The sequence below is a fragment of the Sciurus vulgaris genome (genome assembly GCF_902686455.1).
Source record: "Sciurus vulgaris genome assembly, chromosome: 4".
Lineage (NCBI taxonomy): Eukaryota > Metazoa > Chordata > Mammalia > Rodentia > Sciuridae > Sciurus > Sciurus vulgaris.
Genome location: NC_136464.1, coordinates 99,795,839 through 99,822,390, shown reverse-complemented (window position 1 = coordinate 99,822,390; position 26,552 = coordinate 99,795,839). Strand labels below are relative to the sequence as shown.

The 26,552-nt window shown below is 45.0% G+C and overlaps 1 protein-coding gene across 2 annotated transcripts; it reads right to left on the bottom strand.

Annotated features, from left to right (window-relative positions):
- IL17D (interleukin 17D) lies at positions 1-26,407 on the bottom strand. Of its 2 annotated transcripts, none has more exons than XM_079138882.1 (3): positions 24,891-26,407; positions 23,884-24,179; positions 1-1,456 (listed from the first exon to the last, which is right to left on the bottom strand). In XM_079138882.1, exons 1-3 carry the CDS (start codon positions 24,903-24,905, stop codon positions 1,138-1,140), a joined length of 630 nt encoding a protein of 209 aa, XP_078995008.1. In that variant the 5' UTR covers positions 24,906-26,407; the 3' UTR covers positions 1-1,137. The 2 variants fall into 2 exon arrangements, with proteins under 2 accessions (XP_078995008.1, XP_078995007.1); XM_079138881.1 differs by having other exon boundaries at positions 24,545-26,406.
- Positions 26,408-26,552: the final 145 nt, after the last annotated feature.

Genomic DNA, 26,552 nt, shown 5'->3' with positions numbered 1-26,552 from the left:
TAACTTCCATCTACAATTGGTTTAATGATTTAAAAAAAAAAAAAAAGAACTTTTACAAATAATTGTGTTCAGGGACAGACTTTCAACCTAAACAGAAAAGTAAACTTTCAACCTAAACAGAAAAGTAAGACAGACCTCAATATTGATCTCTGGAAATTCTAATTTGGTCCACATTTCCTTCATATTTAGCCTGATTCTAATTAGGCCAACACATGATAGGATTCTTCCTGAGAGTTGGCAAAGATGAGACTTGCCACTTCTTGTCCACAAATTGCTATCAGTGACTTTCAAAAGTAAAAGCAAATAAACAAACAATAATAAAACAATGAAAAAATTTAAATTGTTATAAGTCTGAAATCGTTTATGTAGTCATGAATAAAAACAAGTTTGGATTTCTGGAGTTCACATATGAGGCTTCCAGGCATCCTTTCTGTTGGCCTGCGAAGACTTTTAGTGGGAGAAAGAATAGGTCAAATTCAGATGTGTCCACTTCATTATTGTCAGTCAATGGCAACAGGCTGAATTCAGAGCCTCAGGCCACAGGCAAGCTGAAGAGTTTTTCTGAGAATTCCAAATATGCTTCTAAAAAATCTTATCAGAAGAAAACTATGTTTATAAATTGCTTATATGTCTAGTTAAAAAAATTTTAAATATAGTTGCTCTAAATTGCTAATATAAAAATAGTTTCTGCTCCTATCAAAACAGTTGCTTAAAAAAGTACATATGTACTCTACTTTTTAAAAAAAAGGTTTTAAAAGAAAGCTTATATATCTGCATTTCCTTCCTGGAGTAAGCGTCCAACTGCTGAGCCACACACAGACACACGCTGGGAGCCACAGGAAGCCTGAAGAAACCATTTCCAAACCTGCTTGCCAGCTACTGAGCTGTGTGTGGCTCACCTTGTGACAGTACAACCCATGATGCACCTGGGTCATCTTCCCCAGCCTTCAATAATTCTGTGCCCACTTTTACCTAAAAAATAAAATAAAATAAAACCAGGGAATACCTGGGTCAGATTAACCTGCCAACTATTCTACATTGAAAGACTGCTCCCGCTGGGCTGGGGATGTTTTCCTTGCACATGTACTGTGCACAGGTGGCTGACCAAGTCTTTCCCCAACCCTTCCCAGGTGACCTTCAGGGGTTAGATGGCTTGTCGTTGGGGCTGAGCAGAAGCTTGGCACCCTGCTTGTCAATGCTGGAGTTGATGCTGTCTGCATCCTTCTCCTGCTCAGGGACACAGGTGCAGCCCACAGGGATGGTGACGTAGTCTTCCATGTACACCGAGCGGCCACCCGCACAGGCAGAGGTCCGGCGCAGGATGACAGTGGGCATGTACACCGGGGTGCTGCGGAAGTGGAAGTCCTCCTCCCCAAAAAGCCCCGTCAGGCAGCCCCGGCACAAGCAGTAGGCTTCAGGCAGGTACCTAGGGAATCTCGCTGGGTCATAGGAAATTCTGAAAAGAGAGATCAGGGGTTTAATTCATGCTTTGGGGGCAGCTGAGACATATATTGAGAAAGGACAGCTTCTAAAAGGTTTGTGCTTCTGAGACCAAGCACCAGAAAATAGGTGGGTGAGGGGGGCATAGCAAACCCTGTTGTAATTATTGATTAAATGAAATGGGTTGGGGAAGAGGCTGGGCCTGACATCTCATCCTAACATCAGTGTCCATTTGAGGCCCATGCTAAAATAGATATACTATGGGACTTGAGCTTTGTTATATTTTAAATGCTCAAGGCAGCATTTATAGATATCCTTGAACCAATCCATAAAATTAACCTCAAATTCTGCAATAATGTAAGTAGAAAAAAAAAAATCTAGGCAGCCTGCACATGTGACTACAGATGTCCAATGGATAGAATGCGACCCAATGTCTGCTGGGGGCCACCTCTGGGACCTCCCTAACAGCCAGTCAGAAGATAGGTCCTAAGGACACACGAGGCAGGCTGATAGAGATGCCATGCAGGGCAGACATCAGACACCTGCTTGCTGATGCAGAACCACAAGCAAAGGCAACTGCAGGACACCTGTGTTGAAGGCTGTATGGTAACTATGTCCATATGTCTCTTGGGGTCCAATATGCCTTTCTGTATGAAGGGACCTGCAAAGAGAGGGCAGGACTGGCTGGCTTGGAATATTTAAAAACTGGTTTAAACTGGATAAATTTCATTCTCCTCCAAGTCTTCCTATTTTGGGGTCAGATGCCAAGAACTGAATGTCAATCCCTCCAGAGCAGCCTGGGCCAGGTGCCAGGGGAATCAGCAGGTTGGCTGGGCCAGGTGGCTTCCTGGGAGGAGGCAAAAACAGCACCAGGCCAGAGCCTGCCCTCCACAGCATCTACGTGCAGTCCTACAAGTCACTCAGTCATTATCAGGAGCCCTCAGGAATTTCCCTTTGCAGAAGTAAGCACTGTTCCCACTTATCACCAGACTGCCATCACCCCTATTTCTTATGCCATTAATCTGCCCATTTAAAATATGGGCAATCCTCTTATGAATCTGCTTCTCTTTCTTCAGGGAGAGAGTCCTAGGGACACTAAAATCCCAGAAAAATCCCACTAAAATCACAGTCTTAATTTCTCTAACCTGCTCAGCAACACACACATATTCGAAGACCCACAACGTGCCAGCCTGGGAAGACCCACAAGATCTGACAGCAGCCTCTCAGCTCAGTGGGGCCTGGGGAGGGGTAGAGAGATGGGTCTGCAGCTCCTTCCACCCCAACCCCGAGGTGTGCAGGTTGCGCCATCTGGTTCCAGGGCCTGATCGGCTGCAACACAGATGGTGCCGAAGCAGGGCACCAGTGTGCCTGCCCAGCCCTGACTCGCCCCACCTCGCAGGTCCTAGGAATCCTGAGGACTATTTCTTTCACCTAGCTCCTTACTACTTGTGACTACGACTCAAAGGTTCCCAGTTAAAAAGTACATTCAGAGAACCCAAACTAAAGGAGAGCCCAGTGACAGGTCTGGGGGCTGGTGAGCGCTAAAGAGATGCAAGGGTTGGTCTGCAGAACGAAGGAAGTGGAAGGCAGATGATGCCAACTTGGCTTGGTGTGGGCCAGAAGGCTGGGGGGAGTGCTGGGGGCGTAGGAGGTCCTGCTAGATGTGGAGCCCCTTCGAGTCCCTTCTAGGAGTCGACTCCTCGACTCCTCCGTTCTTGGGTGCAGAGAGCCTGGTGTGAAGGCTCATATAGGGGCGGGGACAGTGCACAATGCAAAAGTTGTCTAAGCATAAACACCAATTTTTTGGTCCACTAATGCTTCCCTTGAACATGCACATGAATAGTTGAAAAGGTACTTTTTAAGCTTCACACCCCTACTGTTTCTTCCGCGCTGCCCTCAGGGGCTCTGGAAGCATAATGAGCCTAGAAAATCCTCGCCAGGACTCATTCCCTGCACTCATCCAGGGTTGGGAGCCTCCTGACATTCCTCCTTACTACTCCCCCACTGGAATGCACCCCTCATAGAAATTCAGAGCTCTGTTCGTAGCCTTCAAAGGCCACCAGATTGGTCCAGATTGGTTTGATCCCCAGCACTACCAAAAACAAAAACCTGTGCATATTCTGGCAACACTTGGTGCCTCTGGACAGAACTCCGTGTTGTCTGTCTGCCTGTAACAAAGACTCAGTCTCTTCACTTTTGCCTGCACCTCTGCCTTCATTTTGCATCTGTCTCTTTTGTTCTGAGTTGCTTTGGATTCCAGGAACAACAGGTCCTTCAAAAACTCATGTGTGAATGAATGCAAGAAGGTCCAGAGGTGAAATGGTTAGAGGTTGAGCACTGTAACCCAATTAGTGGATTAATTCCCTGGTAGGGATTAATTGAAGGTATCTGGTAGGGATTAATTGAAGGTAGGTAGGGTGTGGCTGGAGGAGGGCAGTCCCCGGGGGGAATGCCTTTGAGGTTTATATTTGTCTCAGGTAAGCTCAACTCTGCTGCCTTTTTTTTTTTTTTTTTTTTTTTTTTTTTTTTTTTTTTTTGCGGTGCTGGGGATTTGAACCCAGGGCCTTCTGCTTGCAAGGCAAGCACTCTAACAACTGAGCTATATCCCCAGCCCTCTCTCTGCTTCTTGGTGGCCATGTCCTGAGCTGCCTTCCTCCTCCACATTTTTCTGCCATGCTGTTCTGCCTGATATTGGACCCAGAGCAATGGAGTTGGCTGTCTGTGGACTGAGACCTCTGAAACTATTAGCCCCAAATAACTTTTCCTCCTTACGTTGTTCTTGTCAGTTTTATTTATTTATTTATTTATTGGTTACAGAAACAGAAAAGCTTCCTACAAGTTCTGATTGATACAGATCTTAAAATGCCCTGCAACCACTCCCCAGGTAACAGAAACTGTCTTATCACCAACCTGCCCAATCCTGAGATAAAAAAGGACAGACCATGCTTGATCAAGATCACCTGCTTTAGTAGCTGCACAGAACCTCTGGCTATGCAAAACCCCAATCTTTGCCCTCATTTTCCTTTCTATAAACGTCAAAATCATTGTCAGTTCCCTGTAGACAGGGCTGAGGATGCGGGACCCTTTGTCTTCCTAGTGTAGCATACTGACTAAAGTTCTTTTCCTGTTTTTAACCATTATGTTTCTTCTTAGTGTTTGGGACAAGTGACTGCACCTCATTTGTTGGACCCCCAGAGTCAGGCCTCTGGCCGAGGACTCTAGTAACATGCCCTGGACAGGAAGGTCAGACTGTGTGGTCATTCTGCTCTTGGCCTCATGGCCCACACCAGCCTGTCTGCAAAGGAAGAGTCAGGAGCTGGAAACTCACACCCCGAGGCCAATTCAAGACCCTAACTTAACATTTGAAGGGAAATAAAATGTAGTTACTATTTACAATATCACTTTTAACATTAATCTAACAAATATCTGAGTGCTTTTCAGGCAATAGGGATACAGACAAAACACATGTCTATTATCCAAGATTCACAATCTGGAGGGAGACATGTACAAATAAACAGAGTTCACCTGGCCTGGAGAGGCTTTAGGGCAAAGGTGGCTCTGGGCTGGATTTATCTACGTGAAGAAACGAGAAAGAGCATTTGGGGTGGAGGTCAACGTACAGGGTAGAGGGAGCAGGTACAGGTGGGAGGTAAAGTGGAGGTCACAGAGGAGGAAAGCTGCACCCATGTCAGGAATGCACATCCATAGTCAGGAATTCTGGTCTGACTCTTAAGGCAACAGGATGGGAAATGACCTGATCAGATGGACATTTAGAGAGATCCCTCCATCTCCAGGGTGGAACAGCATCTGGGACCCAAGAGGGGATCTTAGTTGAAGCTAGTTTTGAATTCTTGGTATATGGATGGTGATTAAGTATAAGAGTTCAGTGGAGTGTGTGAAATAGAACAGGAGGAGTAGAGGACACCACCTTTTGAGGGAGAAGAAATCTGAGTGTGGATACTGTGACATCCTTGAAGCCAAGAAGGGCAGAAGCTAGAGATGAAGCTGGTCAAAAGCTGAACTTGAACTGGAACCAGTTTACCAGACATGGGGATAGAGGTATCTATTTTCCATTATTATAACGATGTATCTGGGACTGGTAATTTATAAAGAATAGAGGTTTATTTAGTTCATGGTTCTGGTCTCTTCTCAGTATCTGGGGAGGGTCTCATGCTAGATCATAACTTGGTGGAGGGCATCACATGATGGTGAGACAGAGCAAGTGTGCCCACTCAAATCTCTCTTCCTCTTTTTATAAAGTCATTAATATCATGAAACCCCACCCTGTGACCTCATCTAATCCTAATCACCTCCCAAAGGCCACTTCCAAATGCTGTCAACATGTCAATTTGGGGATTAAATCTCCAACAAATGAAATTTTAGGGAACACATTCAAACCATAGCAAAGCAACATGGCAAATGTCACCATGAGGACATGACCAACAACATATAGAAGGTAGGAAACTTGATTTTTTTCAAGAAGAAAAACAAGGAGGGAAACTGCATATTAAAAGGGTCTGAGAAGAGGGACACAAACACCAAGGACATCACGGCCCTGGTGCAGTGAAGACTCACTGAGCCTCTGCCCACTCCCATGTGTTTCTATCTCAGTATCAATTACATGGTTGCTTTTAAAACCTATTAAACCCAAACTGAGAGACGTCCCACAAAACAACTGACCACTGTTCTGGGACAGAGGAGAGGCATTAGGAGGGGACTTGAATGAAGTCTGCAGACACTATTATCTATAATAGTGTCCTATTGACATTCATTGCCTGATCCTGATTAATTTGCTGACTGTTAATGTTGCCATATGGGAATTTCTGGGTAAACTGTATATGGCAATTTCTTGTCCTAATTTCACAATTGTTTTGCTATTTTGTAAAGTTAAAGACAAAAAGGGAAAAATTTAAGTTTCAAAAACCTCCCTGATGGAGTACTCAGGGAAATTTGAACCTGACTGAGCATGAAGATATTAGGGAAGTATTAACTTTAAAGTGTGTTAATCGCTGTGATTTGACAGCACCCTCATTTGGAGATGTGCCCATAATGGAGACTGCTAAACACTAGGAAAGTCATTGGGTACCCTCTGGGTTTGGCCAGGGATTTGGTAATAAGCTGGCCCTACCCTCTAGGAACATAGGTCTGTGGACAGGATAGGCTGGCATAGATCAGCTTCATGTGACACCAGGTGCAGGGACTGTGGCCAGCACCATTGTGTTAGCTTCTTGTCACTGTGACCAAAATATCTGATAAGAATAACTTAGGTTCGTTTCATAGTTTCAGAGGAATCAGTCCATGGTCCATCTGCTCTATTGCTCTGGGCCTGAGGTGAAATATCATGGTGGGAGGGCATGACAGAGAAAAGCTGTCAGCTCATGGCACAGGAAAAGGAGAGGGGGAGGGGAAAGAGAGGGAAGGGGAGGGAGAAGAAAGAGAGAGCGCATGAGTGAGTGTGTGTGGTGTGTGTGTGTGTGTGTGAGAGAGAGAGAGTAAGGGGTGGGAGAGAACATAAAGCCCTTCCAGGGCATGCCCTCAGAGTCCTACTTTTTCCAAGTAGGTCCTACCTCCCATTCAACCATCAATGGATCAATCCACCAATGACATCAGAGCCCTCATGATACAATCACTTCCCAAAAGCCTCACCTCTGAATGTTACTGCATTGGAGACCAAGTTTTCAACACATGAGCTTTTGGGGGACATTCCAGATCCACATAATAACACCCTATGAGGGGCCTGAAGAAATGTCCTACAGACACTGGAGATGAGGTTAAAAGACAAGGGGGCTGGGCTGGGGCTGTAGCTCAGTGGCAGAGCACTTGCCTAGCATGTGTGAGGCAGTGGGTTTGATCCTTAACACCATGTAAAAATAAATAAAGACATTCTGTCCATTTGCGAGTACCAAAAAAAAAAAAAAAATGACAAGGGAGCTTAGCTAAGCAAAGAAGAGGGCTGAGGAACCTGCTAACAGGAAGCAGGAACCCACACCTGAACCAGAAACAGATGACTGCAGTGGGTTTGGAAAACTGCAGCTGGAGTGATATGTGAATGTGTGAGTGTGATAACTTGTATGTGAACAAGTTATGCAAGTGTGCGCACATCATCATGTGATATAAGCATTAGTATAACTGAGCGCATGTAAGTATGTGAAAGTACGAGCGTAAGCATGTGTATTTGAGCCAATGTGCCTGTGTGAAAGAGTGTGGGTACAATCACTTGCATGTGTAAGTATAAACACGAGCATCTTTGTGGGTATACGTGTGTGATGTGTGTAAATGTGAGGGCATATAAGTACAAGTGTGTATATGAGTATGTGTGAGCATGCATGGGTGAGTGTAAGCATATGTGTGAGTATGAAATGCGAAAGTGAATGTGTAGGGGTGTCATGTGAGCATTTAGTGTGAGCACGTGTGTGTGTGTGTGTGTGTGTAGAGATCTCATGAGAAATTCAAGGTGCACAGGAGTCCTGGAGGCCAGAGCAGAAAGGGGGGATTGAACCTTGCAGCTCCTGGGAATCAGGAATGGAGGGTGATTGCCTAGCACAGATGAGATTCCTGAAGGAAGGCTGCCTGACCAGAGCACAGAGAGTAAATTACAGGAGCACTGGAGGAATGGGGTGCATCAGGCGCTATCCCTCCAGACCGGTTTCCTCTTTGGTAATATCAGCTTGACCTGCTGGCATCGACCATCCCTTTCAGATTCACTTGAGATTTGTCTTTCTGTGCAAAGTGACGTATAGGTAGCTACTCAGGTCTCATTACCCTGGGTGTCATTCAGAAGCAACTGGCACTTAGGCATCACCCTTGTTAGTTTCATAGGTGAAACTGACAGTTGCTTGGATGCATGATGGTCAGAGGCTCATCGACTAAAAATATCCACCCCCAAATATTTTGTTGGTTCCTAGGATAGACTTTTCCACCATCACCATGACCCCTTTGGGCGAAGGAAGGAAGGAAGGAAGGAAGGGAGGGAGGGAGGGAGGGAGGGAGGGAGGGAGGGAGGGAGGGAGGGAGGAAGGAGGGAAGGAATCAGGGAGGGAGGGAGGGAGGGAGGGAAGGAAGGAAGGGAGAAAGGACATCAGCCCTTTCTCTCCATCTCTGCCTGGGACCTAGGAGATAAAAAGAAGGATGAATATAGGTTGTTTTCAAATTGTGGTGTACAGACCAGGAGGGTTCTCTTACAATAGAAAGACCTTATGAAGGCAGGGGGCATTTACAATGAACGGACCAGCCTGTGGCCATGGCATTGATATCAGTGGAACCAGCAGCACCACAGACAGAACAGCCTGGAAGGAAGCTGGTTACAGCCTGGAGAAGTCAGGCCAGAAGCCCTGGAAATCTCAGCAGAGCCAGACACAGACACTGAACTCAAGCCTGTGCCCCCAGCTTCCTGCCTGAAATCTGGGGAAATCATCAGCCAGGAGTGCCTTTTGGTTTTAAAAAGCTGTCATGGGAAAGAAACAGAAAGACACTCCATCTGGGAGCCTTTCTTTTCCCATACATGGAAATGAAAGCCAGCGAGATTCTGCACTGTGTCCTTGCCTCCGTGGGAGCAATCATTCTTTTGTCTCCACATTTTCTGCATGCTGCTTTGCACAAACTTGGCACAGGGACAGGCTTGAAACACATCAACTTTTCCCCTCTGTTGGATCTCAGAAGTGGCCCAGGGCCACGTGTGAAGTTTGGCTTGAGTGAGTGACAGCTGGCCTGGCTTAATCCAAGAACAAAGGACAAGTCCTCCAGGGATGATTAGAGGTGATGGAAACTGAGCTTTGGGAGGAATGTAAGTGACAGCAGAGACAGAAAAAGAGCGCTGCCCCTGGGACCTGGACATGGTAGGAAACAATTCCAAGCGGTTCCGGAGGTCAGCTCGGAGAACAATGAGCACATTCCCAGGAGGAATCGGCCACCTGATCTGTTCTGATGCCCAAGTATAGCTGAGGCATTACTGGCACAAACTCCTTGATGTGGCTCACCCTCCCACCTTGCCAAACATGCAACTATTTCCATTTCAAAGTAGCAGAGGCTGAATATGATTGTTTCCCTCATAGCTATTCAAAGACCTCAACCCCAGGAACAAAGTCAGGGGAAATGCCTTTCCCATTCCTATCTGGAAACCCACAGGTACCAGAGGATCTAAGTAGAGATAAAATAGCTTCAACCACATGGTTCACCAGCTCTGAAGGTCGGTGAGTTCAGCCCAGTTAGACTTTCTGAAAAGGGCAGGTTGGAGTCTGTATGAGTCTTGGACTTGAAAATTTGGTCCAACCTAGTCACCAACTGGTGACCTTGAGTAAATCACTCCACCCTACTTGCAAGGAACCCTACCCTAGTTCCTTGCAAAATGAAGAGGAAGTCTCTTCCCCAGCTTCCTGATGGCAGGACCAAGGATGCAGTATTTGTTTCAATGTTTTATGCTTAGAAAAGAACTTGAAATAAACACATCGAGTCTCAAAGGTCTTGGGAAACTGTCCCCAAATCAGTGTTAAAACCAGTGCAGTTCTAACTAAAACCCCAGTAAAATTTCTCTAAGAACTTGATGAGATGACTCTAAAATTTATAAAGAACCAGGAATAGCACTTTGGGAGAAGAATGAGGGAACAGGCCAGATTTCAAGACATTATAAAAGGGAAAACCAAGATGCTTGGCATCCCCTGGAACACTGAGGGACAGCTTCCCTTAAGAGTGGAGAGTTCTCTGAAAAACCTCTCTCACTGAGGGAGATAGGAAGGTGTTACAAGATTTCCAAAGCATGATATCTGCATTAGAACCATATGTAGGCTCTTCTTAGAAATGCAGATTCCCAGAGAAATGATAAATGTATCAGGCGATGGATATGCTAATTATACTGATTTGTTGATTATATAATGTATACATAAATCAGATCATCACAGTATGTGTTAATAGAAAAATCATATAAAAAGAAGAGAAAAAAAATTAGATTCTCAGACTTCATGCACACACACTAAGTGAGAAACTCCATTCTCACAAGCTGCCCAAGTAATCTGCTTTGTTCATTTAAACTGGGAGTCACTAATTGACCTAAATCAACAGAAACCCCTTCCTGGTTGCACTGTCAACAGCAATGTTAGGTGACATTGCCACAGGGTGTTTTGTGATCTGTTAATCACCTACATACTGATTGCAGTTGATGACAAACATTGGATGGTTGCATTTTCCTGATGCTTGGATTTCATGACAATACCAGCCCAGGACTGTCCTATGCTGCAAAGTCTAATTCATGCAGAAGGTCATTATTAATCCAACAAGAAATAGTATTGCCATTAAGCATCTGAGTTGTACTTCACTGGAGACACATAAATGAGTTTCTTAAAAATAGTGATGCTGTTCTCCCACCTCTAGAGATTTGCAATTAATTGCTGTGGAATGGGGCCAGGGTGTTGGTATTCTTTTAAAAGCTCCCCAGATAATTCTCAAAGATAACTCTTGTATGAGCCATTTTGGCCTCCACATTTAAGAGAGGCAATGAGTCATTAAGAAAGGGGTTTTCAGGGCTGGGGTTGTGGCTCAGTGGTAGAGTGCTTTCCTAGCATGCGTGAGGCACTGGGTTCAATTCTCAGCACCACATAAAAATAAATAAAGAAAATAAAGGTATTGTGTTCATCTCTAACTAAAAATAATAATAATTAAAAAAAAGGTTTTCAAATTTCCTCAGGAGAATTGAAATTCTTTCTTCATATTCTTGTAACAGGACTGGGGTTGTGGCTCAAGGGTTGCTTAGTATGTGTGAGGCACTGGGTTTGATTCTCAGCACCGCATATAAACAAATGAATAAAATAAAGGTCGATCAACATCTTTAAAAAGTATTTAAAAAAAAGAAGAAAGGGTTTTTAGGGCTGCAGATGCAACTCAGTGATAGAGCACTTGCCTAACACATGAGAGGTCATGGGTTCCATCCCCAGCACTAAAAAAAAAAGACCGGGGTTTATGTTAACCTTCCGGTCTCTCATTTTTCCTTTAGAACATGTCCTGCATATTCGCTGTGTACCATGGGTCCTGCAGCTACAGGGCCAGGTGCAGGGGGCCTTACTGGCTGATCGGGGCTAACTGGGGGCACTGGAGGCCACAGCTTCCCTCTGTGGGAAAGCTGTAGCCAGCAGGCTCATCAGCTCCACCCTCCTTCCATCTGCTAAGGCAGGAGGGAGCCAAAGAGCTGCAATACATGCTGCCAAGAAGCTCTGAAAAATGCTTTTCTGGCCCCTACAGGAAAATATCAGTGTGCATTTCTCATGAAAGAGAGCATGGAAAAATCAGCCAGGGATTGCAGCAGGCCTGACCAAGGCACAGATCCCCAGGGCATTCACCTGGCCAAGGAGAGCTAGAGGTCGGTCTTGTTCCATCTGGGGACCGAGGTTGACTTTGGTGCCATCCTGAATTTGGCACCAAGGCCTGAAGTTGAGCCAGTGAAGAGGGCTCCAGAGAGAACCTGCTCATCTGCCAACAAGCCGGCACAGGGCCACCAGGAGCAAGACAGCTCTGCCTGCCTGACCTCCCCTCACTCATGAGGGGAAACTGAGGCACTGCCAGGGGAGGGTGCTGGCCCAAAGTCGCCCAGTTCAGCTGGGTTCACCCAGTTGCCTGCACCACAAGCTTCATGGGTCACATAGAGCTAAGACTCAGCTCTACCGGTTTGTGGCTATTTCACAACCAGACAAGTGCCTGGTGTGGTGATGTTAGGACCAGGAAATCCATTCATTTCATGTAAAATCTGCTCATTTGGGAGGTCTAGAAGAGGAGAGACTCAGGCTTTGGAAAAGAATTTGGAAGATAATTCAAGAGGGGAAAAAAGTATTGCAGAGGGAAAGAAAGAAATGAGAGCAAGAGGCCAAATTTCTTGAAGGCCTTTATTCTTTTGTCATGGCAAATGCTACGCATTCGGCACAGCTGGGAGACTGCTCTTCAAAGGAAAACACAACTCATGCCCACAGGATGACTTAGCTCTCTGTCCTGGGGAAGCTACAGAACGTGGGTTCAGAGTCATCTTTGATGTGTCTGATCTTGGGGTCTGAGGGAGGCGCCTATATGGACCAAGGGAAGAGCCCACCTGGCCCCCAGGGAGTCAGCTGTCAACACACACTGCCACCAGGGTAGCCTAGCCTCTTTAATTCCAGAAGAGTTCCTGGTATTTTCTCTTTGATCACTTAGTAAATTAGAAAGCAATGTCCTTATCGTCCTCCTTCACATTCTTCATGTGTCATCTCTGGAAGAAAGACACCATGAGGAATGTCACTTCATGGAATGCAAAGAACTTCCTGCATTTGCCCAAATCTTTCTGTTGGCATGAAGGGCACACACATTCTATTCAGGTGAGGAACATGGATAGAGGTGCCCAGGGAATGATATATTATCATCCCTCCTGGCTACTCTAGGAATGCTAAAGTAAAACCCAGGCCCTCAAGGGAGATAACTATCAAAGCAAAAGGATAATCCCATGACAATGCTCCATGACAATGCTTTTATTTTTACTTTGTGAAACAGTGATAGGTGCAGCAGAGCCTGATGTATTTTGAGAAACCCAGAGAGAGGGAAAGTGAGCCGTACTTTGGACAATTCAAGGTCACTTTTCCATAAAAATATTTCTTTTGGGAAAAATACCAACATTTGTTATGTAAGCTGCTTTAAACAATGTATGTCTCTTCTTCTACCACAGTGAATAAGGATGAACAATACCAGCCCTCTATTTCTCCGACTGTAACTGGAAGCTCCCAGACGGCCAGCCACACTGTTCTCTTTTCCAGGCGCTTTCTCCAGTTCTCCCCTTTTTTTCTTAACAGAACATTATCATTATAACAATGTGCAGATAGGACAGTGACTATGCTAATTTGGATAGTATGCATATACTAGATATGCTATTCTAGAATTATACAGATTTTCTTTGAAGATAGAAAGGTTAAAGTCATTAAAATAACCTACAGGTATGAAGCAGGGACTCAGGAAACAGTGAACATTCTAAGGAAAAAAATTATAAAAAAAAAAAAAAAGAAAAGAAAAGGAAACCCAAACCCCACAAATTCTAAAAATCACTGGGATAGGCCACCCCAGAACAGTTGATTAGACTGGATTTTGGCAAGGTGCTGCCCCCTGTTGTCCACAATTGCCACTGCAAACACCTTTGCTGACTGGAGCCAGAGGCAGAGAGGGATAGAGCCTTGTTACCTGGTTGGGGACATCCAGGCCATGGGGCTTCTCACTCAGCAGGAACCCTTTGTTCTTAGTGTTGGCACACACATTTGGAAGTACATAAAAGAGGGATGATGCACTTGAACAAAGATGAATGGGAATATCTTTAAAAGGTTAGTTGTATAACTTTCCCTGATGTTATACAGCAGTCCCCACTTATCCACCAGGCACACTGACCCTCCAAAATTCCATGTGGATGACTGAAACTGCAGATGTAGGAAATTCTATATACACTATATAGTTTTCCTATATATACATACATACCTACAAAAAAGTTTACTTTATAATTAGGCACCATAAAAGGTTAACAACAAAAACTAATAATAAAATAGAACAATTATAACACTATAATAAAAGTTACATGAATGCAGTTTGTCAAAATATCTCACTAAACTATACCCATACTTCTTGTCATGACATGAGCTGATACAATGCCTGCCTGATGAGATGAAGTGAGGTGGATGACATAGGCAGTGTGATGGAGTATTAGGCTACTACATAAAGGTTACTTGAACACAGGCATTACATTACCACAGTCAACCTAATAAGATGGCTACTATGTGGCTAACTGGAGGATAGTATATACAGTGTGGATACTCTAGACAAAGGGATAATTCACATGCTAGGCAGGGGTGGGATGGCACCAAAGTTTATCACACTATTCAGAATGGCATGCAACTTAAAACTAGGAATTATTTCTCAAATTATCCATTTAATATTTTCAGATCAATGTTGACTGAAACCACAGAAAATGAAACTGTGGTTAAGGGAGAGATGACTGTATTCCTAATTTTTCTTTCTCTAATGTTATATTCCTTTGATAACTTTTAAAAAGTATTTGATGGAGAGAAAGTGAGGTGAATTTTAAGACAGAAGCTCAGGGCCCATAGCTCTCCTCTATTCCTGCTTGGGCCCTCCTTAGCCCTCAGTCAATATTTGATGGGTAAATGTGCCATTAGGTTCCTATGTTGGTAAAATGGAACAATTAACAGGCAGTCCCCACCTGAAAAACAGGATGTTTGGATTAGCTAAATAAAAGGGTTGGAGGAACAGTGAACAAAAATATCCTTTTCATAAAATCCAGCATGTTCCAATGAAAACTGCTAAAACGCAGCATCAATAAACACCGAGTGATGGATTTGTCAGAGCATGAGGGTCACTCTGAATAGACCATCAGAGAGGCAGTGGTGACCGCACCCAACCCACGGGTAGTGGAAGCTGTACTGATGTGCTCAGGTATATTTAATGAGTAGAAGATATTCTCAGGTGCACTAAACGGACAGCATTCTTCTTTACAGTTGCATTTCATCTACTTACTCTATTTGCCTATGGTGGATCTGAAGTAACTTCCAGCTGCTTGCCATTACTAATTCATGTCTGTGTTTTTCAATCAAGACTCCTGAGGGGAATTCATTTTCTTCAGATTTCTCCTCTTTCAAAAGTCACTTACAGAAAGTTCTGGCAACTTGAGTTCTCCACAGGAAGACATCCAGGTATTGCAGCCTATGCTGGGTTGACTCCCCTTTGCAGGCTTGCCCTGCCTGGGGCACTCAACTGCACCTACATCAACCTGCTGGGGTGGCCTCTTTGTCTGTTCAAACTCCCCAGTGGCCTGTATCCCCTGTCCTCCCTCTCTTTGTTTCCTATCCTGTTTCTTTGTTTTTCTTTCCAGTTATTCTCTTGTTGTTACTGCTATCCGCAGAGTGTTTACTGAAAAATAAATTTATGTGTAGTCTCTTAGATGTTCTGGAGGAAAAGAACTATATAAAAAGCATAAAAAATAAAGCCTAAAAATAAATTATTGTACATTATTCATATCCTAGAGAAGTTATCTTTAGACTACTCCTCAAAAATGAAAAATATAAACAACTTAAAATTACTTGGAGTACTGGGATGTGTTTATCTCTGGGACTTAAGCATATGTGGGTGGTTGTGTCCTTAAAACCTTAATAAACCTCAGTGTCTGCAATATATTTATCAGTATTTCAATTTGGCTTTTAAAAAAACTCATTGTGCAATCAAATTTATTTTATTTTTGGCATTTTGTTTTTCAAGTAAAAGAAAAACAAACATTACACCACAAAGTAAATGAGAAAATATTTTTACATTCTGGGAGTTGAAAGTTGTTTTTTAACAGCACACTGGGCAGGAACTCTGGCTGAATGGAATCAAGAAGGGTCCAGGATGAGATTCCAGCTCTACCATTTTGGACCTGCCACTGGGGGACAATCGCTTGATCGCCAGGCCTGTGCTCCTCATCATAACACATTCCAGTAGTGGAGTCTCAGGGCTCTGAAAAATTCCAACCTGATATTCATGGTGCCTCTTTTGCCAGCCCCACAGCTATGAGGGCAAAGAGCTCCCTTCACACCAAGGCTCTTGGTATATCCCAGGCTATGATGTGCTGAAGCTTCATTTCCTCAGTATCTGCTTTTCCCTCATGGTCGGGGAATTTCTCTTTCTGCTTTCAATTTAAAAATGATAATGTCTTTGGCATGGTGGCACACACTGATAGTCCCAGCTACTCAGGAGATTGAGGTGAAAGGGTCTCTTGAGCCCAAGAGATCAGCTGGCAACATAGCAAGACTGTTTCTTTAAAAAAAAAAAATCATTTATCATATACATATGTCGGTTTCTCTTTTAGAGATAGCAAAATGTGATACACACCTTTCCCCTTGTTTATGCTGGCGATGGACTGATCTACTTAGGTACTTTAAGAAGTGCCTCATTCTTCTTATAGTTGTATATTTTATCTAACTTGTCCATTGGTAGATACTTAGGTGGCTTCCAATCCCTTGCTATTATAGTAATGAATTCATACTTATGATTTGGTACACAGACCTATAGGAGAAATATTGATAAGAAAAATTGCTGAGTCAAATGGTATATGAATTTTAAAAGGTGTTAGGTGTGGTGGCACAGGCCTATAGTCCTGCCTACTTGGGAGAATGAGGAAGGACGACTGCAATCTTCCTGGGAGTTCAAGGCCAGCCTGCACAATATAGTGAACAAAAATGTTTTTTCATAGCTAACACCCAATTGTCATCTATAAAAATTGTTTCAATTCATGCCCTTTTACTGTAGAATGCCTTTTTATTCACACCCTTTCCAAAGTAGCCTAATGGGTGTATTTAAAAAAGGATTCTCATGTGTATGGTTTTAATACACATTTAATACTATGCCTGCAGTGAGCAGCTCCTCATGCTTTATCAAGCATATGAGTCATCTGACCTTCCTTCCCTGGGCACTATCCCTGACCCTGGCTCATCTTTCCATTACATTAATGGTCTTTCTCTTATTAGTTTGTAGGAACTCTTTAGGAAATGTGCCCTTTGTGACATGGCTTGTAATTAATCTTTTTCTCCTGGTTGCTCTTGTATTTTATTATTTTATATTGCCAAGAAAAAAGTAGAATACAATTATGTAATTATATTTCTCAGTCTGATCTTTTATGACATTTGGGGACCATGACCTACTAAATAGGCTTCCTCGAGTCCAAGATTATAAATATAATTGCTTGTGTTTTTCTCCATCTTGGTGATTTTATTTTTCAAATTTAAATCTTTGAATCATCTGGAATTTATCTCACATAGGAGTGAGATCCAATTGTATTTTTTTCCAACTGGCAACCCAGCTGTCCCAATACCATGATCCACCTCTCCCCCAAAGATATAGAAAGCCTGCTGATATTCCAAATGCCTATTTTTAAACTCATCCACCTAAAGTGATCCATTTTGTGCCAGTTGGTGTTTCTGACTTGCAGTCTGCTTCCCTATCTTTCTTAGAACAATGGATCTTTTTTGATATCCCCCCTCCCCCACCTCTGTTTTGCATATAGAAATATAGTTATCTTGCTCTTTGGTATCCACAGGGGATTGGCTCAGGACCCCCGAGGACACCAAAATGCTCAGATGCTATTTGCAAAGAATCTACATACATCCTCCTATACTTAAATCAACTTTAGGTTGCTTATAATACCTAACAGTGTAAATGTTAAGGAAATAATTGTTATAATGTATTATTTAGGGAATAGTAATAACAAAAAATTCATGTATGTTCAGCACAGATGCAATATTCTTTCCAAATATTTTTGATCTGGTGGATAATGGATGCAGAACCTGCAGATATGGGGAGAATGATTGACCTCTGAACCTATGCTGATGGGCCTGCAGAAGGGCATCTTTCATCAAGGCCACCAAAGTCCTCTGAACTCCACTGAAAAACCAAGCCAGTGCTTCCAAAGCACCTTGCAGAAGAAGCTCTGCATTTCACAGGATCTCACTTTTTCTAATCTTCCCATTAACACAAAGTGGTGATAGGTGATCAAGAGAAGATGCAGAGAGGCGGTCTCCTGGCAGGAAAGCTGGGCGAGCTTTAGTGGCCAGAAATCTGGAGCTCTGGTCCAGCACCATCCCCTGAAGACAATTTTTCCTCCAGTGGGAGTTGGCTACCTAGTTCACATTTGCTCACAGGAAACACAGTCTCATCACTCTTGTTAAATAATATGAAAAACCATGCCTCAAGCCCCTGGATAACAGCTAGCTGTCCTGCTCCTGGGACTACCCAGCTGTGAGGCTCCACACAGGGAAGGTAAGAGCAGCACCAACAGGACCAACCAATGCCACACCCACAGCCTCCTTCCTACCACTGTTTCCTCCTCTCCTGTGTGTCCTGGGGCGACCACAAGTGTCAGCCTGTAGCCAGGGCAGCTCAATCTAATAACTATGTGCAGAATTCGAGGGCTGCTAACTCCTAGTTTGTCCGTACACCTGCTTTCTCCTTAGCAATAATACCCAGGTTCATGGCTGTCACCTATTTGCCTTTCAGGCAGGTAAAACTTAACCAACCCAATACTAGACTCCTGGTTTCCTCCCAAAACACTTGCTCTGCATTTTGTTCCCCCATTTTGCTTATACTATTGTCATGGTTTGGATCTTAAATGTCCCCAGAAGGCTCATGTAAAGGCTTGATTGGATGCAGCAGTCTTTAGAAGTGGGGCCTTTGGGACATGATACGTCCCAAAAGGATCATAAGGGGGCTGTTGCTCTCGCTCTCTCTCTTTCTTTCCCTCACTCCTTCTCTCCCTCCCTCCCTCCGCTTCCTCCCTCCCCAGTCACTCCCTCCCTCCCCCATCTCTCTCCTTCCTGGCCACCATGAAGTGAGCACCTTTGCTCCACTACATGCACCCTGTCATGATGTTTTTCCATGCTATAGGCCCAAAGTGATGGTGCCAGGTAACCCTAGACTAAGACCTCTGAAACCAGAGGAAAGAAATCTTTCCTCTTTTTAAATTCATCTTCTCTAGTATTTTGTCATAGTGATTGAAAGCTGACTAACACAGAAAACTGGTACTAAGAGTGTTGTTGCTCCAACTATATCTGACCATGTGGCTCAGAAGCCATCGGAACTGATTTGTGGGAGGAGTTTGAAAATGTTTGGAGAAGCAGACTAGAGTAAACTTTTGTAAGCAGAACTTAATGGGCAATTCTGGTAGGTGCTCAGAAGTCAATGTTGATAGGAATGCAGACAGTAAAGGCTGAGCTCAGGAGGTTTCAGATGGTAATGAGAACTCTGTTGGGAACTGAGGCCATTCACATGCTACATTCTGGCAAAGAACTTATCCACATCTTATCCATGTCCTGAGAGTTTGTGTGAGGCTTGGATTAAAGGTAATTAATCTGGCAGAAGATATTTCAAGGCAGCACAGCCTTCAAGCAGTGACATGGGTATTGCTGTGTACTGTTAGCAATATTTACAACAAAAAGTAGAGCAGAAAGATTAGAAAAACTTGTAATTTGGCCAAAAAGAAGTGAGAAGTTGTGGCCAAGAAGGGTGTGGTTGCTAAAGAGAGTAGCACCATTTAAAATAAGCCAAGCACTTGGCTCCACGACAATTGGAAAGATGCCTTGAGGGCATTTTGGGAGTCAGCAAAAACCCATCCCTTGAAGGCTCAAGGGTGTAAAAGTGTAAATCATTTGAAAGACTTTGCTTATAGAAGAGTCCCAGGGAGCTCAGCTCCCAAAGAACCACTTACAAATTAGTTTCCCTGTGTTCAGTCATCTAGACACTCCAAGGTCACTGTAGCCATGATCCCCAGGGGTCAGCTAGGGCTGCTGCTGGCAGCAGACCTTGATATTATCTATGTTGTGCTGGTTCTGCAGGCATGGAGAATGCAAGAGTTACAGGGTCATAGAGGTTTCCACTGAGTTTTCAAAGGAAAGCCTGGGAAGCCAGAAAATGTGTGGCAAGTTCAGAGTTCCTGCAGGTGGCCCCTGGCGGGATAACGCATAAAGCTTTAAGAGTAAAGACAATGCTGCAATGGAAACTGTATGAAGTTAAAGATATCAGGAATGTGGAACATGAGGAGAGTTGCAGGCAGCAAGTACAGCCAGTTTAAAAGAAATGCCATGTGGGCTGCAGACAGCAAAGCTGTAGGGGTGGGGCTACCCAAGCCCATGGAACTCACATCATACCACCATGTGCCCCAGATGCAGGAGATGGAGCTATAGGATTTAATATTTTCCCTGCTGGGTTTTGGTCTTTCTTTGGTTCCCTCCTCTCCTTTCCATGCCCCATTCCCCTCTTTTGGGATATTTACCCTGTACCTGCCTTATCATTGTATATTGGAAGAATGTAACTTTATTATTATTTTTTTTAGAGGTGCTCAAAGCTAAGAGTTTGCCTGAAGTCTCAAAGGAGACTTTGGACTTGGACTTTGAGAATTGTTGGAACTGTTAAGTCTGTGGGTACTCTTAAAGATGGACTGATTGTGTTTTGCGTCGTGAGGTGGATAGGAACCTTGGAGTCCAGGGACAGAATATTATGGTTTGGATTTAAATGTTGGCAAAAGGCTCACATGTTGAAGGTTTGGTCCCAGTTGCAGCAGTGTTCATGGGTAGGACCTTTCAGAGATGACTGAATCATGAGGGCTCTGACCTCATGAATGAATTAATCCATTTATGGATTCATCACATAAAAGGATTTGGGGAGAGGGGATGTTGTTCTAAAAGCCAGCTCTTTCTCTGCTTCCTGGCCATGATAAGGTTAGCAGCTCTGTTCTAACACATGCTCCCTGTCATGATGGTTTTCCTTGCCATGGGCCCAAACTGATGAAGCTAATCAATAGTGGACTGAAACCTCTGAAACTATTAGCCAAAATAACTATTTTCTTATTTCAAGTTGATTTGTCAGGTATTTTGTCACAGTAACAGAAAGTTGGCCAACATAATCATTGACAACTCAAGTCATAAACATGGAAGACATGGCTAACAGAGCTTGAGACTCACTGATATGTGTTAGGTTTATGTCTTTGATTCAGAGGGCCTGCAGCCTAACCTAGGTATCAATTTACCTGGAGAGACTAGAATTTGTTATAGAGGGATGTGGAGGCAGCAGCTTCTGTTCAGAGAAGACAGACTCCTATCTTAAGAGATTTCTCCTCAATTCTATTTAGCATATCAGAGATATAAGATGAGGTTGGCATGAGAAGGATATCTTAGCTGACTCTTTTGGGTCTTGAGACTGATGGGAAGAGAGGAAAAGCAAGAGAGGAAGCTACTAGAAAGGATGGGCTGACATGTGCCTCCTACAGGAATGAAATGAATGACCAGGGATGTGGGCAGAAGGGGTCCTGTGCCCACATGTAGGCAGGGGTTCTGGGAAGGCCTTGGTCTTCTGTAGAGCAGCCAGGTAGAAGGCCCTAAATGTTAGCATCCCAGGTTGGCCTATGTGTTGAATAAAAGTAAACCACCCCCCTCATTCAACAGCATGGAAGTTCAGGGGGAAGGTCAGAGGCATTTTAGGCAAAAGCACTCCATTTTCTCTGAACTTCTCAGAGGCAATGTGGTCTTGGTCCAGGACACATTTTATACCTTTTCTCCCTCATTTCCATGTAGAATGAGTCACCCTTGAACCCAATCATGTTTCCTTCTTTAATCAGGTCCTTTCACATTAACTGTGTGTAGTCTCCCTTTCTCCACTGCAAACTGAGACCCTCATGGCCTTCTACTGGAAGCACAGCAGTGTGTCTATCCAGTGTTTCCTTTCCTGTCCCTCATGGAGATAGCTGCTACAGTTTGGATCTTAACTATCTCCTAAAGGTTCATGTGGTAAAGGCTTGCTACCCAGGGAGGTGGTCGAGCCTTTAAGAGGTAGGACCTAGGGAGAATTTCCTTAGGTCACTGGGGAGGTGCCGTCAAAGGAAATTTTGGGACTCCACTCTCTTTTTTTGCTTTCCAGCCACAAGGTGAGTGGTTTTGCTTTGCCACACTGCCACCCATTCCCTGCAAATGCCATCACACACCCCAAGCAGAAATCTAAAAACCATGAGTCTGCCTGATCATGGACTGAACATCTAAAACCAAGAGCCAGAATAAAGCTTTTTTTTTTTTTTAATTATTTTTGTAGTTGCAGATGGACAGCATGCCATTATTTTATTTTTATGTGGTGCTAAGAATTGAACCAGTGCCTCACATGTGCTAAGAATTGAACCTAGTGCCTCACATAGGCAAGTGCTCTGCCACAAGTTACAGCTCCTTATAAGCTGATTATCTCAGGTATTAAACTAATGGAAAGCTAATGTATCTTTCTAGGACACAGTGGCTACATGGCTTCATTGATCCAAAATATTTTTACATGGCTGGGGGTATAGCTCAGTAGAAAAGCACTTGCCTTGCATGTATAAGACCCTGGGTTTGATCCCCAGCCCCACACAACAACAAAATATTCTACTAGGTAAGTTTCAAGCCCTGAGCACTGCTTGCTTAAGAGTTGAGCACAGCCTCCCCATGACACATTTGCTCTGCTCCTCAGAGAGCTGGGGGTTTTATGTAGGTACCATGCTTTTTCTTCTCCCTTGTCATAAGCTGTCCTTCCCTTCACACCACCTCATCAAAACGGGTTGTCATCAACCAAGATGCAGCACTTTCTCAACTTCTGGGCAGTGTGAGAGCGCCCTCTTTAGGTCTGTTCTTGTCTTCTCCTGCCACACTGTGAGTCTCTCTTCTAGAGGCCACAGAACATCACTAGAGTCTGCAGAGAACACCCTAGATCAACCTCACTGCCCCAGCCTTCCTTTTTGGCATATTCCCCCTTTCTTCCCAAATGAACTTATATTAATCAGCTTTTTGTTGCTGTGACCAAAATACCTGATATAATAAGGAAGAAAGGATTATTTTGGTTCAGTTTCAGAAGTTTAGGTTCACAGCTAGCTCCATTGCTTTGGGTCTGAGGTGAAGCAGAACATCATGGTGGAAGGGCAGATGTGGCAGAGGAAAACTGCTCAGCTCATGGCAGCAAAGAGACTGAAAAAGGGGCCAGAGATGAGATATAGTCCCCAAGGGCAAGCCCCCAGTGAACTACTTCCTCAAACCATACCCCACCTGCCCACAGTTTCCACACCCTCCCAGGAATCCATTTAGCTATCAATGGACTAACGAGGCTGGAACCCTCATGATCCAGTCACTTCCCCAAAGCCCACCTAGGACATTGCTGCATTGGGGACAAAATCTTCAACACATGATATTTGGGGGAACATTCCAGATTCAAACCGTAACAGACTTCTTTTCTAGGTCAATCTCAGAATCTGGCTCATTCTCCATCTTGAGGGCAATTTTCACCTTCCAAAATGTAAACCCCCCACATCCACCTTTACACCACCATGCATTTGAATCTTTCCATGTGACATCACATTCTGCCTTGTATCATGATTTCTTTCCGGGTTATTTCTTCTACTCACTGAGACTGTAAGCTAAATGGCTCTGAGAGGGTACCTCCCAGGGCGCAACGCCCCGCAGCCGAGATCACATAGGCGCTCAAGGAATGACTGCAGACTTCCACATCCCAGCTTCCACAGGCCTCCTATACAGAACTGCAAATTAATAAAGGATCCCTGGGGTTGGTCCTTCATGGAAACCATTTAACTATGCATCTGACAAAGAATAGGTCCTCAAAAGATATGATGCCTAAGAAATAATGGAAGAGAAAATAAAGGGAAGCGATTGCTACAAGGACATGTTGGTAGGCCTTTGTGAAAATGAATTGTTCCCAACCCCTTTGTTCCAGCTGCTCCACATCGACCCCCTCACCTGCCCCGTCTGTCCTGTCCTGTCCGGCCCCGCCCCTCGCTACCTGTCTCCCACAAGGCTTGGCCCCGCCCCACCTGCCCCACCCTGCCCCGCCCCACCTGCTCCGGCAAGACCTGACCCCGCCCCTTCTCGCTCGCTCAACCCGGCCCCCGCTCACCTGTATGCCCAGGGTGACACGCTGCGCAGGTTGGTGGGTGGCCGGAAGCGGCGGTCCGCGGGCCTGCCCCCTGCCGGGCAGCTCGCGTTGCGCGCCTGCTCGCGGGGCCCCAGCTGCAGCGTGTGGTGGAAGGCGCTGAGCACGCCCGCTGCCAGCCGCCCGTACAGCTGCTCCAGGAGCTCCTCCGGCCGGTCCGCACAGCCCCGCGGCCGCGCCGGGCGCCTGCCAGCCCTGAGCGCGCCTGCGGCCCGGCCCGGTGACAGCGCCAACAGGAAGCCGGCCACGAGCATCCAGACCTGCGGGACAGGCCGCGCTCAGCGCCCGCCGAAGGAGCCCGCCCGCGCCCCGCGCCCTCGTCCCGCCCGCGGCGTCTGGAGCCCGCGGGCGCCCCTCGCCGCACCGCAGACCGTGAGGCCTTTCCCGAGGATGGGTGCGGCGCGGGCCGGCCCCCGAGCGCCCTCCCCGCCCGCGCGCCGCCCGCGGGGTCCCCGGGGCCCCGCCCGGCGCCGGCCCGCGCGCCCTCGCCCCCCGCCGCCGCCGCCTCCCCGAGCCCGGGGCCGCGCGGGGGTCGGGTGCGGGGCGCGCGTGCACGTGTGCGTGTGCCTGCCGGGCTGCTGTGCGGCGGGCTGCGAGTGCCTGTGACGCCGCCCGCGCCGCTTACCCCCGGGCGCGCCATCCCCGCGCCGGCCCCCTACTCCGCGCGTCGCGCTTGCCGGCCAGCGAGGGAGCCCGCCCCGTGCCAGCGACGCTCGGACCCGCCGCCTCGCAGACCCACGCCCCCACGCCGTCATCCGCCCGCCCCCGGCGCCCGGCCCGCGTGGGCCCCCGGCCGGGGACGCGGGGCCGGGCAGTGGGTCCCGGAACCTGACGTTCCGTCAGACCCCTGCGTCGGCGTCTCCTGGACATCGAAGGACGCGGACGCAGCCCGGGTTCACAGACACGGAGCGGCTCTGCACCCTTGGCCTCCAGGAATGTTAAACATCTTGTCCCTCATGAAGTGCACTCACCAGTGTTCCCAGCATCTCCCCGAAAATGTTTTCAGGTTTGTTATGACGTGGTGTTATGCAGCGATTCCTTAGCTGAAATAAAAAAGGCCACAGAAACTGAGGACTCCGCGCCTCGTGGATTGCGACCCGGGGCTGTAGGGCTCCGAGGGCCCGGGTGTCAAAGCTGCAGACTTTTGGTTGTGTCCTGGAGGAGGAGGAGGCGGAGGAGGAGAAGTGGATCTGGCACTGCCCGGTGGACTGATGCGGTCCTGACTGGCTGAAGGAGGTGGTAACTGGCCTAGAGGTCTCCAGAGCAGACAAGTGGGGCCTACGGAATTAAGTTAGGGGAGGCGAATTTTGGCTCAAAGGAAAAAGATTTCTGTAGGAATTCAAAGAAATCCAAGGGTAGAATGGACCACTTGCAAAAAGGATGAACTCAAAACCGAGAAGGATTCTCTTTGGAGCTAATAAAGAAGAAACATTAGTTCGAAGAAACATTAGAAAATTTTGAAATATATATATATTTTTATTACGGTGAGGGTAGGCTGTTTCTCCTTTCTCCTAAACACCCGTAAAATGATCATGTGCCTCTTTATCAACTCTAAAAGCAAAGAATTATGTACTTCCCCATCGGACGCTTTTTTGGCTGTAGGTGGGCATCACTTGGTCTATTATTACAATGTTGGAGATTTCCTACCCCTTGTTAACTAATTCTCAGTGTCCCAGTCATGTAAAATGAGCCTAATGTTATGTGAATAAATTAAATATACTCAAATGAAGGAATTATACTTCAAGAACACAAGAAAACTTGCTCACTTGTTCATTCTACAAATAAACGCTTATTGCTTTCTAGGTGTCAGACTAATGAATATAATTATGTTAAAACCATCACGCTTCGGAAATAAAAACAAATGATCAATACCAGCTGAAAGCTTTTTGAAAGTGCAAAGGATGTAATTTATGACTCCCTCAATGGTTTGCAGCTTTGTTATTTGACTAAATTGTAAACCATTGGTTAAACTACAAGCTATGCAGAAAACACATGCCTTGAATGTTCTGTAACTGAAGAGTTTAGTAATCACTTTATTTACTGTGAAAAATTCCTCTGAAATCTCCAGTTTAAGCAATTTATAACTGTTGGTGAGTAAACATTTATTTTGGGTGATAAAACACTTTCTGACTAGCAGATAAATTGTTCATATTCTTTCTTTTCTGATAAAATGGGAATAAAAGCATTAATACTCAAATACTGCTTATTTTTTATTTGAAACAAAAAAACTGGGAGTCTTTTAAGAGATTATCATACAAGAGTTTCATGGTAATAATCACTGTCTTATTACAACATCCTTTTATATTATGGTGATTGACAGAATATTTTATGTATTTGACAAAGTATCTTCCATTTTCTGATAACAGCTTCACTTTTTCCTGATTATCTTGGAAGTAGGAAAGAACATAGTTTTTTCCAATAGTTTTCATTTGGTAAAAGATCACAAATACTGAAAATGCTCATCCATTTGGTAGAACACAAAATTCATCTGTGAGATTAAACAGTGAAGCAAAGTCTTATAAACAGTTGCAAATGTTTCTTTTTTTATAGCAAATTCCCCTGAAATTTCAACATATTTGTGAAGATGCAAAATGCATTTTAGTAATTAACCCAAATTTAATAATATAAATGAA